The sequence below is a fragment of the Nelusetta ayraudi genome, unplaced genomic scaffold (genome assembly GCF_046127955.1).
Source record: "Nelusetta ayraudi isolate G7.1 ecotype Tasmania unplaced genomic scaffold, CSIRO-AGI_Nayr_v1 ptg000002l, whole genome shotgun sequence".
NCBI classification, from domain to species: Eukaryota; Metazoa; Chordata; class Actinopteri; order Tetraodontiformes; family Monacanthidae; genus Nelusetta; species Nelusetta ayraudi.
The window spans coordinates 3,161,844-3,175,691 of NW_027466052.1; the positions used below are offsets into that span (position 1 = coordinate 3,161,844).

A 13,848-nucleotide genomic window follows, 5' to 3' on the forward strand; every position below is an offset into this window, starting at 1 on the left:
CGCTCTCTGGGTTGCAGCCTTGTGGGTGGAGCCGGGGTCAGGGCTGCCGGCTGGAAGTCATGTTGCTTCCTCCAACTGTGGCCGTGACTTGTGATTCTCTTTGGTCCATGCAAAGAAAGTAGACACACAGACAGATAAAAACATAGGGGGGTAGGGAGACAGACAGCGAGACACGTCGACAGAAAGACAAAGGAAGATACACAACGAGAAAGGCAGACACGCAGACAGACAGGTGGGAAGGCAGGGAGACAGACAGACAGACAGCCAGACAGACAGACAGAAAAACAGACAGGCTGGCAGTCAGGTCGACATGCAGGTAGAAAGATATTCCAGTAGATGGACCGACAGGAAGGCTGGTAGACAGACAGACAGACACATAGGTAGGGAGACATGAAGACAGACAGACAGGGTGGCAGTCAGGTAGACATGCAGGTCGCCATCCAGGTAAAATGATATTCAAGCAGATGGACAGACAGGTGGACAGACAGGTAGACAGGTAGACAAGAAGACGGATAGGCCGGCTGTCAGGTAGACATGTAGCTAGAAGATGTTCTGGTGGGTGGACAGACAGGTAGACAGACAGACAGGTGGCTGTCAGGTAGACATGCAGCTACAGCAGGGTTTGGGCAAAACACGGCTCAGTGGCCATGTGAGGCCTGTTAGCCATTTTAATCCGGCTCGCCAAACTTAAAGCAATGATAATAATTGTAAGTAAGTTATGTAATAGCTGTATTACGTCCATCATGTCAGTGTTTTAAGAGTCATTTCAATAAAGACCTGAATATTGTGGGGCTTCAAAGACGTATATGTTGTTCATTTTCAATCAACATTAATAAAACGCACATGTTTTCTAACCTATGAGGTGGCTCACCAAAACACTGCATACACCTGCTCCGCCTCCGGCCCCCTCTGTCACATTTTAGAACCCATTGTGGCCCCACCAGTCAAAAAGTTTTCCCACCTCTGAGCTAGAGAGACATTGTCAGACAGGAATGCAGGTGGACAGACAGACAGACAGACCGATAGGGTGTCAGTTAGGGAGACAGCAAGAAAAAGACATTCTGGCGGGTGGAGGAGGGGAGGTGGTAGATGGACAGGTAGGCAGGGAGCCAAGTAAACAGGCAGACACGCATGTAAGACAGGTAGGGATGTTCTGTTCTGGATTATCTCTGGAAACACTGCATCATAACTCTATTATCAGCTTTGTATTTGTGGGCGGCGGCTATAAAACGGTGGCGTAGCGCTGTCCAGCCGACACTGACAGCGCCGACACCGACACCGACGCCTCCTTCTTCCTCCTTCACTCGGCACCTCCAGGAAACAGCTCCGGCACAGGTGAGTCCGGGGGGGTCCCGGGTCAGAGGAGCTCGATAAGAGCTTCTGGTCCGTTCCCTGATTTCAGGAATGGCGTTGACAGGAAACGGCGTCGACTCTGAAGATGATGATTTCTGTTCCGCTGCTCCGTCATCTCCGCTGCCGCCCTTTCCTGTTGACCGCTTGTATTTATTTCTGACGCTATTCCGGACGAATGCAGATTTTATCCACTGCCAGCGTCTTCAACACTCATAGGCTCAGAACTCATGTTCTGGCTGTTCCAGCAGAAAATGTCTTGGAGAGGGAAACTGAAAAATACAAGTTGTTCTCTTTTATTATTAATATCATTATATTTTAAAAAAAAGTCTTGTGAGTGAAAAGAAAAATACATATAATCCCACACAAAAAATTTATCACAAATGGTAATAATTAGCTGCATCATTTGGGTCCCTTGAGTCAGTGACCTGAGGGCTAATTAGCGACAGTGCCTGCTCAGTACCTGAGCAGGTGTTCAGTAAAAGAGCTTGAAGAGCCGCCTGGGATTAGATGATGGGATTAGACGGAGAGCTGTGGCCTGGAACAGCCAAACAGATACGATCCCGCTGCTCAGACCCGAAGCCAACAAACATCTCTCGTCCCCGCAGCCATGAACGCCGCCGCCTCCGAAGCCAACAAGGTCACACCCCCAAAGTTCAAGCAGAAGGAGAGCAGGCAGTTCAAGAGCAAGGCGCCCAAGGCCGGACAGAAGGGGTGAGTGTGGGGAGGGAGGGAGGAAGGGAGGGATGGATGGTTGGGGAGAGAGGTAGGGAGGAAGGGATGGAGGGGAAAATCCCTGGAAATGGTGACCGGTAGTAATAAATAAAATAAATAAATGAAATGAGATGTTTTTTTGATTTGCTTTTGCTTCTCCTGAGACGACACGAAGTAAAGACTGAGTCCTCTCCCTCTCTCCTCAGGTTGGACGACGTGCCGGGGATGGAGGGTCTCGGAGGTGACTGCCACTCAGCCGTCTGACCAGTCAGCACTTGCAAATCACTTGCTGCATGGCGACTAACAAGCTCCTTGTCCTCCTCCTTCTCCTCAGACACTGCCGTGGTCTGCCCATGGGAGGCCTTTGGCGACATGGAGCTGAGTGACCTGGCCCAGTTCGGCATCGTCTAGACTGGAGAACAAACTGGAGGAGAGAAGGAAGAAACGCTCCGCCCACCGCTGGACGTTGCGGCATCTGTCAGAGCCCTGATGACATCACAGGAAGTGTCGTGTTGTTGTGGTCCCCGTTGCCCTGGAGAAGTCGAGCAGCAGTGAGAGTGTCACTCACTTTACTGCCTGCCACTGGAGTTCTTCATCAACAGGACTACGATCCTACCTACCTACCTACCTACCTACCTATCTATCTACCTATCTATCTACCTACCTATTTATCTATCTATCGATCTATCTACCTATCTATCTATCTATCTATCTATCATCTATGTATGTATGTATGTATGTATGTATGTATGTACGTATGTATGTATGTATGTATGTATGTATGTATCTGTCTATGTGATAAAGTAAACCTTTGATTTGTGGAGTTTAACATAAAGTGTGTTACAATAAAACTCTCTCTCTCTCTCTCTAATTCATTTTGCCCGTTTTTTTTTAATGGCGAGTAAATTATGCACAAATGAACTATGACAACTGGGAGAGGCTCCAGCAGACCCCTGTGACCTCAGGAAGAAGTGGGTATTGAAAATGGATAGATGGATAAATATGCACCCAGCTAGCAAGCTTACATCCAACACGATAACATCAGTGATCCGACATCTGATCCAACGCGCTAGCGTCAGACATGCTAACATCAGATGAGCAACGACAGCGGCATTGACTGTCAGGACAGAATTTTAATTTTTTAAGTGATTGTCATTGTTTAATGCTGCCGGTGATGTGATTCGCTACCGTCACGGCGCTAATGTCTGCTAGTTCAGACTTGTTCAACGTTAACATCAGAAGGAGAAAGGCAAGATTTCAGTTATCTCCCATCTCTGGTAACAACAGTAACTACAATGCTAGTTCAAGTTTAAGGGCATTTCTCCGATAAACTTGATAAACTGAGACAAGAGCAACAGAGGAAGTTTGGTAAAATCCCAAATTTCGGCTGAAATCAAGATCTGAATTGTGCCTCTTGTTGCTTTTTGGAGGAGAATTTGAAAATAATTTAGACTTGACTGAGTCACTGTGAGGATCCTCAGGCAAGGTGCACTTTCAGAAAGCATTATAGGTCATTTTCAGAAGGCATTATGGGTAATCCTGCTCTAGTCAGAACGGGTCTAATGTTAAGATATTATGTAAGTTTTTACCTTGAGTGCAGTTCTGACATTAGCAGGTTGACGGTTGTTGTCTTGTAGCTCGGTGAGGCAGGTTGAGATCATTAGATGAGTGTCGGAGTGAATGTTGGCCTGTTTCTTGTTCTTTTAGCATTTATCCAAAGATTTAGCCTATAAGTGACGTAATAACAAGTTAAAATTAGTGCATGAAAATAAGACACCAAAAGAATAATGATGATGGTGATGATGATGACAATAATGATGATGATGATGATGATGATGACGACGATGACGATGACGATGACAATAACGATGATGATGATGATGATGATGATGATGGTGATGGTGATAGATAGATAGATAGATAGATAGATAGAGGCTTTATTGTCATTTCAACACATGTAAAAAAAAAAAATATATATGAGGTGGAACAAGATTAGACACTCTGGTCCCGGTGCAACCAAATGTAAAGGCAAAACAGAATAAATAATTAATTATAAAAATAGAAAGTGAAAGTTAAAGTGACAACAAGAACAGTGAAAGTGATGAGAGCAGTATATATGTTGTCTGTAGGTGTCAGAGGGGAGGCAATTGGGGGGGGTTGCAGGGGCTACAGGGGTCCTCCAGAATTCAGCAGTCTCACAGCTTCCGGAAAGAAGCTGCTCCTAAGTCTGGTGGTCCTGCTGTTGATCTTCCGTAGCCTCCTGCCTGAGGGGAGAGGGGAGAACAGAGTGTGTGCGGGGGGGGGGGTAATCAAGGTCTGTGGTTTGATTGTGTTGAACGCTGAAGTAAAGTCCACAAAGAGCAGGCGAACATAGGAGTCCTTGTTCTCTAAGTGGGTGAGGGTCGTGTGGACCACGGAGGAAACGGCGTCCTCTGTGGATCGGTTTTTCCTGTAAGCATACTGGTGCGGGTCCACAGTGACGTCGATTGAATCTCTAACGTGGGCCAAGACGAGCCTCTCAAAGCATTTCATGACTATCGGGGTGAGGGCGACCGGCCGGTAGTCATTCAGGCCTGTCGCTGTGGGCGTCTTGGGGACAGGGATCATCGTGGCAGTCTTCAGGCAGCTGGGGACCGTCGCCTGTTTAAGAGAAGTGTTAAAAATGTCCGTCAGCACCTCTGTGAGCTGGTGCGCGCAGTCCCTCAGCACAGGTCCAGGGATATTTTTCGGGACCGGCAGCTTTGGTGCCGTCACCTCAGAGACCCTCAGCGGGATCTTGTGCTGTTGCATCAGCGGCTCCACGGAGCTGTTAATGAGATCCGTTAGGGATTTTCTTCTTTATGTAAAGGTCTGAAGCTGCTGCTGCTGCTGAGATTATGACATGTAATCTGACCTCATCGGCCACTCCCCTCTCTACCGCCATCTATTGGCCACAGCAGAGAAGATCCCTCTCATCCTTCCCGCTCTGAAAATCATCTCTGATCATCTCTGACACATCACAGGCTTTATTATAATCTCTACAGTCCCCGTCAGTTTCACCTGCAGGGGGCAACCAAGGGGGGCGAAGGCAAGTGGCCAGTTCATTGCAGGGCCACATAGGGAAAAACAAAGACATTGCCATTTGCACTCACGTAATTCACAACTCACAATTAAGAGTTCCCAATTCACCACACATGCATGTTTTTGGACTCTAGGAGGAAGTCGAAGAACCCGGGAAGAACACACACAGACACAGGAAGAACATGCAAACTCCACACTTAAAGGCCCCAGGAACGGAATCGAACCCACAACCTTCTGGGTTTGATTCCGAGGCGGCAGCGCTAACCACTTATTTTTTATTTATTTATTTATTTATTTTTTACTATTTTTCAAAAATATTTTTAAAAGGGTTTATTATTAAAATCAATTATTATTATTATTATTATTATTATTATTATTATTATTATTGTATTTTTTCACTGGAATCATCCACAAAGTGGCTTTCATTTAGAAAAAAAAACAGGGCTTGCGACCTTTGACCAATGTCTCGCTAGAGCGGGATGAGCTGAGTGGATCTGTGGTCACGGGTCATGAGTCATGAATGGCTTGAAGCAGAGGCTGATGGGAATTGGCGTCTCTGTTGCAGCCATGAACGCCGACGCCAAGAAGGCCACGCCCCCCCAAGTTCAAGCTGAAGGAATCCAGGCAGTTCAAGAACAAGGTGCCCAAACTTGGACAGAAAGGGCTGAGTCCCGTGCAGCCGGCGCTCGGCCTCTCATTTCCTCTTTCCTGTGGGGAAGGAGGGGCCGGGGAGGTGACCTCGCTCTCCGCTAGTGGCCGTCTGTCATCTGTCTGTCCACTCAGCTGTGGTCTCTCCCTGGGAGGCCTTTGGTGACCTGGGGCTCAGCGACCCGGCTCAGTTTGGAATCGGGGTGGGCAAACCTTTTGACCGGTGGGCCACAATGGGTTCTGAAAGTTGACCGAGGGGCCGGGGCAGCAGCAGCCGGATGGAGAGTTTTGGTGACGCATCTCACATAACGTCAGCTGAAAATGAACAAAAGTGAAGTTACAACAACATATGTGTCTTTCAAGCCCCGCTGTATTTGGCTCTTTATCGAAATGACTCGTAAAACACTGACAAAATACAGCTATTTTATGACTTACTTGCTATAAATATCATTTCTTGAAGTTCAGCGGGCCGGATTAAAAAGCTTAACAGCTCGCATATGGCCCCCAGGCCATAGTTTGAGTATAGGTGTCAAACTCTGGCCTGCAATGTAATTATATTTGACCCTTGAGGTATCATACAGCACATGTACCACTAATACTACAATCCCAAAATGCTATGCTGGTATTTTAATCAGAACAGGGCGTTCATTGAAGGACCGCCTCCCTACATCCAATGAGGCGACGGTCTGCCCAGTCTGTCCGTTCCAATCAGGCAGCTCTGAGCCACACTGGCGAATCTGAGAGAGGGAAACATGACTCATTAATACTCATAATAATCCATCCGTCCATCGAGCCATCCATTTTCAATACCCGCATCTTCCTGAGCTCAGGGTCTCGGGGGTCTGCTGGATCCTTTCCCTGCTGTCATAGGTCGAAGGCGGGGTGCCACCCTGGACAAGTCAGCTCCCAATTCCCCACACATGTATGTTTTTGGGTTGTGGGAGGAAGCCGGAGAACCCAGAGAGAACCCATGCAGACACACGGAGAACATGAAAACTCCTCACAGAAAGGTCCCAAACCCAGAATTGAACCCACGACCGAATAATAATAATAATAATAATAATAATAATAATAATAATAATAATAATTATAATTATAATCAGAAGAAGAAGAAGCTGTGGGCTCCTCAGCAGATGTGCAATGTGAAATAAATCCAGCAGGTGCGTGAAGCGTCCTATCATTCAGCGGAGACCTGTGTGAAGCCGTGGCTACCGGTGGCGCTAAAGGCAGTCAGATGTCCTGAGCCGCCAGCAGATGGCGCCGGCAGGGCCAGGAGGTCAGCTGACCCAGGAGATAATCCGCGTGACTTGCAGCCACTTTGGCAGCCACTCGGCATCAAGTCACCGTCCTGAGCAGCAGCAGCCGAGCAGCCAGCCAGAAGTCAGCGGCGCAATGGGCCAGGAGGAGAGCCGCAGCGAGGAGATGGACCTGGCCCAGATCCAGGAGCTCTGCATCCTCTTCATGAAGGAGTGTCCCAGCGGTGCCCTGCACCTACACGAGTTCAAGAGGATCTTCGGCGTTCCCAGCAGCTCCGCCGAGGAGTCGCTCTACATCGAGACCATCTTCCGCTCCTTCGACACCAACCAGGTGAGAGGCAGGGATCCGGCCTCTGGCCTCTGGCCTCTGGGCTCTGGGCTCCAGGCTCTGTTTTTTCAGCGCATTTTGTTTTCTGCTTGCAGGACAACACGCTGGACTTCCTGGAGTACGTGGCGGCACTGCACCTCATCCTGCGGGGGAACCTGGAGGACCGACTCAAGTGGTCCTTCAAGATGTACGACAAGGACGGGAACGGGAAGCTGGACCGCCACGAGGTCAAGCGGCTCATCAAGGTCAGACCTTCGATCAGACCCTCAGAACAGAATTCACACCTCGAACCCGGGCTTTCATAATGTCTCTCGCTGCACCGTCTCCACCGCAGCCATTTCAGAGCATCTCTACTTGCCTAACGGGCTTAGCGCCACCAGGTGTTATGTCATACTTGTCGGGCTCAGGTTCTATTTCAGGTGTTCGACTGACCCGCTTTTCTCCTAATGGGCATTCAGCTCGTTTACACTTCCAGTTTTAGCGTTGACTCTAAAGTGCTACATAAAGTCCATCGGGGCGGCACACACTGGTTTCCATGGCAACCTGAGCAGCTGCTACTGGTTGTTGCTGTAAAGTCTTTTTTTGTTTTTTGTTTTGTTAAGTAAATCTAGTGGATCCCCACTAGATGTCTCCTAATTCAGAAAATTCTGTCTTTAAGATTTTGGAGCGACAACTGACGTCGATCTGGGCAGCACAACAAAGTCACTGAATAAATACACGACGAGTAAGGAAGGAGCAGGGTATACTTACGTTAGCTCAATGCTTCTGTAATGTGTGTGTGATGCAGATCATCCACAAGATCAAATTCCAGACGTCCAGTGACATCGCCATGACGCCCAGTCAAATCTGCGACCGGATCTTTGAGCTGGTAGACGAGAACCACGACGGTGAGCATGGCAAAACAAAAAGAGTCATTGTTTTTTTTGTTTTTTCCAGTTAGAATCACAATAGCAACTTAAAGGTAAAAACTGAATACAAAATTCTTATTCAGTATTAATTACAACAAAATGAATGATAACAAAAAACTATTTATGAGATAATATTACTATTATTTGACAATATGCTTAAATAATATTTACATTATTAGGAATTTAAAATATGTAATGATAAGAAAACAATTAAACAAACACAATTTCAGTTGCAAATACGGTAAAAAAAAAAAAAAAAAAAACTTTCAAAAGACTTTCAAAAGCTAAAATAAAATCTAAATTAAAAACCCTATCAAAACAATGATGAATGTTTGTATGCTGTACAGCCATACGGTTCACAATGCAAAGGCGAGGCCTCCACCAATCATTTCTTCTGGAACTTGGTGGACTCAGGTGAGCGGGACCTGGCGCTAATGATGTCTAATGATGTTGGCACTCCTCCGCAGGTCAGATCAGCCTGTCAGAGTTCATGGAGGGAGCTCAGAAGGACCAGTGGGTCATGAACCTGCTGCAGCTGGACATCAATGCCACCGGCTGGGTCATCCACAACTGCGACATCTCGGCGTGACCGCCCGTCAGAGGGCGAAGCTTGTGGATTTTTTTGGTTGGGTTTGTTTTTTTGCCCTCATGAGTTTTGCTGTGTGGTTTCTGCAGCCTGAACTCAGCCCTGGTGTGCACTCGGCGACCTGCAGGGGGCGTGTGCGAGTACGCCCAGAGGCGAAAGGTGTGTTCACGCCTTGGGCGGTTGCTGCAATTTTGTCTGATTGTTGGCGGACGATTTAGTTGGCAGCCAGCGAGATTAGCGGCCTCGACTAGCCGCTCTGATTGTATGGAGGACTATGAGTGCCAAAATTAAATAAAAAAATATATTGTGAAATAATTAAGTAAATGTATCAATTAATTGAATGTATTTTAATTAATTAATTAAATATGTTATTAAAATTTTCATTGATTAATTAAAATATCAATCAATCTTCTGTAAAAAAAACAAACAAACAAAACAACATATTTAATAATTCCATGATCCAGTGTTGCAGCACTTCATGAATTAATTTTATCTGTCAAACTTGTCCCTCAAAGTAGGTAGGCGGATCCCAACACTCATTGGTTACCCTGCTCATCAAGTCAAGGCAAATCGATTCCATATAAATTGATGCAAAGCTAGTGACTGTATTTCGATACACTGGGTGTCATGATCGAAGGTCCCTGTACATTTTAATGACCATGCCCTGAGTGAGCGCCACCTGCTGGCTCCTCTGTTCTCACACCATCTCCATCAGCACAGTTCTTCTGTTTCTCAGTTTAGAGCTGTTCGGGTCAATCACTTCCTGTTTGGGCTCCACAACAGGTGACTCACTTCCTCTCTGCCTGGGTATCTGTTTGAACAGCAAAAGAAAAAGCAAAAACTGTCCATAATCCTTGTAAATACTCACACCATTATTTATCCTTATCACAATATGAAATGTGAGAATAATTACGTATATACATATATATATATATATATATATATATATATATATATATATATATATACATATATATATATATATATACATATATACGCAGCCTGATTATGATGTGTTGTATATTCTGTATATATAAAGATGTTTTCATTTGTTAATTCCGTCAACGTCATGTGAATTATATGCTATATTTATTTCAGTTATGGATTATATGGAATATTTAGTGCAGAAGTGGATTTATTTTGTTACAAATAAACCTTTGTCTTCTTAAAGGCATCATTTTTTGTTTGTTTTATTTTTTGTATTACATGAGGAGTCCCACTCCTGCCGCGTCTCACGCTCAGAAATACCCCCACAAAGCCTCTTTCACTCCCAGGGGAACTAAAATTAGTCCAGATTAGTTTAGATAAGCACACAGTCGAAATAACAGTCAGTGCAGGAGGAAGCAAGTAAAGAAATTGGATGAATGGATTAATATTGAAAATCTCAACTCACCTGAGAACTGCAGCGCCCACCAAGGAACGCAACTGGCAGTGTTGTTAATCATTACTCGATTAATTAGTAAAACTCCCTCCAGTGGCGAGCCGAACTACAGCCCCTCTGCACCAGGTGGCCTGACTTGATGTAGTCAAGTGATGATTTTAGTTTTTTTGTTTTTTGCCATTTGTGCACACACACAAGCACACACTCCAAATCAAATAATCTGAGACTCAGGCTATACCTACTCATACTGTTCTACAAAGACGGGAAATAAATGGAAGGCGTGGCACCAGGACTGTGTGGTAGGGGCATCAACCCTGTGACTTCTCCTCTTCGGAACAGATCATCAGTGTATGTGATCTAAGGAGAGTCGACAAGGTTCAACATAGTCAGCTCACCAGTCTGATGGACTAGACGTAAACGGTGCCTCCTACTGTTGTGGGGGTAGAACAACGTCTGAGCGTTGGAAATAACCCCCTAAGATAGCTGACATGGACCAAAACTCACTAACCTTAACATTCCTCGTAGACATATGTGGGGGAAAAAAGAAGTAATTTTTTACAAAAAAGTCCAATTTGTTATTACCCTTTTTAGACATAAGTGTGTAATTATTCCTCCCGCTGAGACACAGTTCCATGGATCAAAAGACTTAGGGAGACCTTCCAGGCTTTGGCATCACGTGTCTTCTAATCCCAACAAGCACTCAGCCCTAGAGGGTTAAATAACTCTCTTAATCTGAGAAGGAGCCCACCGAGCTGTTGATCACCCGTCAAAGCTCAGAATCAGGATGGTGGAGAAGTTCCAGCTCGCTGGAGAAATGCATTGCAGTGCAGCAACACAGAGAACCATCAGTGGGGACCACCTAGAGAAGTCTGGACTAGGTTTGTCCTGCAGGTCGCTGTGGAACTAACGGGCCGGAGGTGCCCCACACCGGGATGAGCAGGCTGTTGTCTTTTCATCGTGGATTCTCGTGCCTGTGACTATGGGCCAAGCGGAGAGTGGCCTGGAGAAGGAGGTGGCCCTGCAGAACATCCAAGAGCTCTACAGGAAGTTCGCCAGCGAGTGTCCCAGCGGGAAGCTGCATCTTCACGAGTTCAAGAAGATATTTTGCATCTCCAGCAGCTCTACCGAGGAGGAACACGCCTACATGGACAACTTGTTCCGCTCCTTCGATACTAACAAGGTGATGTGACAGAGAGAAGCTCCGGATCTTCCTGGTTGGTGGTTCCTCCATTTCACATGTCCATGCACAGCTAATCGAGGTCCGTTTTCTGAGGGGGACGAGAACTTGGAACATTGCCTTAACCAGTTGAAGATCAGGTCTTCTGCTGTGCATGGACATGCGTTCGGCATCTGATAAACAACTTCTTGTCTCCTCCTAACAGGACGGCCAAATAGACTTCATGGAGTTTGTGGCGGCGGTGAACCTGGTACTTCGCGGCAAACTGACAGACAAACTAAAGTGGTCCTTCAAGGTGTACGACCGGGACGGGAACGGCTGCCTAGACAAGCAGGAAGTGAGACACATCATCAGAGTAAGATCGCCGGGGATAAAAAAATTTATGCTCAAAATGTATGTGTAATGTATACACGATAACTGACGTCGAGGTCATTCCAGATCATCCACAAGATCAAGACACCTGGCGACTCAGGCGCCAGAGAAAAGGTGGAGGACGTCTGCGACAGGATCTTTGAGCTGGTGGACAAGAACAAAGACTGTGAGTTGCGCTTCTGTGCTTTCATCATTGGAGCACCGAGGTGGTGCCCCCTAGTGGTTCCGGCTGGTGATTTAAAAAAGATGCTATTTGAGAGTAGGGCTTGGTATCATTCAAGTTTTTGATTCAATGCCAATTTCCATTTTCCTTACATTGCTTTCAATACCGTTTCAGAATGATGCTTTTGTTTGATACCAGATGTTTTAAAGTCAAAAATGCATTGCCGTGACCACACCCTTGGTATGAATGAGCCACATTAGGATCTTTGTGATTAAACGTATTTTCACTCTAACATAAACAGAAGTTGCAAGTGTCTGTAGCTCTTCTTGACACATGTATGCTAAATGATTATTGGCTCACAGACACCTGCTTTCTTGGATATCGGTATTTGGCACCGAAAGAAAGATGATTAATGTTTCAATATTGGAAAGGATCAGAGCATTTCGGTCGGCGCCATTACTGTGTTGAAGTTCAGTGCCCAGCATGTTTGTGAGTGTCGAGACAGTGAAGAAAATGTTCACATTTTTCAGAACATTTGGATTTGATGACTTCATGACTTGTTTCTCTCTTACACATTTTGCTTTTGTCGTCGTTCCAGGTCAGATCTCTCTGGAGGAATTCATCGAGGGGGCCGAGAGGGACCCATGGGTCATGGAGCAGCTCAAATTGGACCTGGGACCCTGCGAGTGGTTCATGGAGCAGCAGCAGAGGAAGAACTCCTGACCTTCGTGGTGCTGTCTGCCTTGTCTCGACACTACCTCCCTCCTAGTGCTTATGTGGACGCTTCAGAAACAGACTGGTTGCAGATTATAGAGGAGGATAATCTGCACAGTGATTTTCAAGAAATTGTTCTCTTTGTTTGAACGTGAGGATGATTCCAACATTTTCAGGTGCTTTTGTTGTTTTTCACTGTCCTCCCACTGAGAGGATGATGTGGCTGATAAACTGTAGACCAAGTAAGTACGACCTTAAATCATCTCGGAAAAAATGAGCCTCTTATAATTTGTCCTCCAGTGGACGGTGAAGGCCGTCAGAAGGGTGTTCACATTTTTTTTTTTTTAGTATTTAATCATTTATTTATTTCAATTTTATCATGCTGGCAGACTCATTTACAAGTTCTTGCTGAATAGCTAACAAATAACTAGTGGCAATCTCACATGGCAGCTGGATCACTCCAATTTTAGGCTTTTCAATGATACTAGAAAACACTCCTGAGGACATGGATCCCTGAGGGAAACTTCTGCTTTTTATCATTTCAATCTGATTTGTGTGTGTGTGTGTGTGTGTGTGTGTGTGTTTGTGTGTGTGTCTGCGTGTGCGCGCGCTCGTGTGTGTGTTGAGCCAAATGACAGTGTTGTCGACCAGCGCCTTGCTGTCAGTGTGTTGACAGCAGCCTACAGTTTCATGGTCTGTGGTTGGTGTTTCTTCTCTTGTCACTGTGTGCCTGCTGCCAGACCCGGAATAAAAACAGGCCATCACCATACGTATTTTCTACTGTCTTTGTTATCTCAGTTCACCCAAATGTGAATATTGATGCACATAAATGTGGAAGTGGATCTGGACAAGGGAGGGATGGAACCGGTGTTCCATCTGTTATTCTGCTTTACTTCTCAGGCGCTCAGATTAACCCGGGTCATACTGCGCCGACCTCTTGGGAGTGGATTCAAACCTACACACTATTTTTAGCCCTAAAGGTGCTTTAGGTCCAGCAATATTGTTGGCTTGCTCTGGGGACAAGCAGTATAGAAAATTCCCCCAGAGATGCCTACAGGGATTGGGATTATCAAACGTGTGAGCACCATTTTTTTTTTAACCCCCTCTGCAACCCCTACCAAAAAAGTACAGTTTAAAGGAATAACATGTACAAATGAATCAATAAAACCCCTTCAAAATAAACATTTGAGT

At 45.8% G+C, this 13,848-nt stretch overlaps 3 protein-coding genes across 3 annotated transcripts; all 3 read left to right on the plus strand.

The window, feature by feature from the left end:
• The first annotated feature begins 1,207 nt into the window (after positions 1-1,207).
• Positions 1,208-2,670, plus strand: LOC142883047 (retinal cone rhodopsin-sensitive cGMP 3',5'-cyclic phosphodiesterase subunit gamma-like). The gene is made up of 4 exons (XM_076017640.1): positions 1,208-1,335; positions 1,959-2,064; positions 2,271-2,305; positions 2,399-2,670. Exons 2-4 carry the CDS (start codon positions 1,961-1,963, stop codon positions 2,473-2,475), a joined length of 216 nt encoding a protein of 71 aa, XP_075873755.1. The 5' UTR covers positions 1,208-1,335; positions 1,959-1,960; the 3' UTR covers positions 2,476-2,670.
• A 4,485-nt stretch (positions 2,671-7,155) lies between these two features.
• Positions 7,156-9,128, plus strand: LOC142887717 (guanylyl cyclase-activating protein 2-like). Its single transcript, XM_076025555.1, has 4 exons — positions 7,156-7,359; positions 7,452-7,601; positions 8,144-8,243; positions 8,732-9,128. Exons 1-4 carry the CDS (start codon positions 7,165-7,167, stop codon positions 8,851-8,853), a joined length of 567 nt encoding a protein of 188 aa, XP_075881670.1. The 5' UTR covers positions 7,156-7,164; the 3' UTR covers positions 8,854-9,128.
• Positions 9,129-10,997: 1,869 nt separating this feature from the next.
• Positions 10,998-13,128, plus strand: LOC142881884 (guanylyl cyclase-activating protein 2-like). The gene is made up of 4 exons (XM_076016352.1): positions 10,998-11,411; positions 11,614-11,763; positions 11,847-11,946; positions 12,542-13,128. The coding sequence occupies exons 1-4, from the start codon at positions 11,211-11,213 to the stop codon at positions 12,664-12,666; spliced, it is 576 nt and encodes a 191-aa protein (XP_075872467.1). The 5' UTR covers positions 10,998-11,210; the 3' UTR covers positions 12,667-13,128.
• Positions 13,129-13,848: the final 720 nt, after the last annotated feature.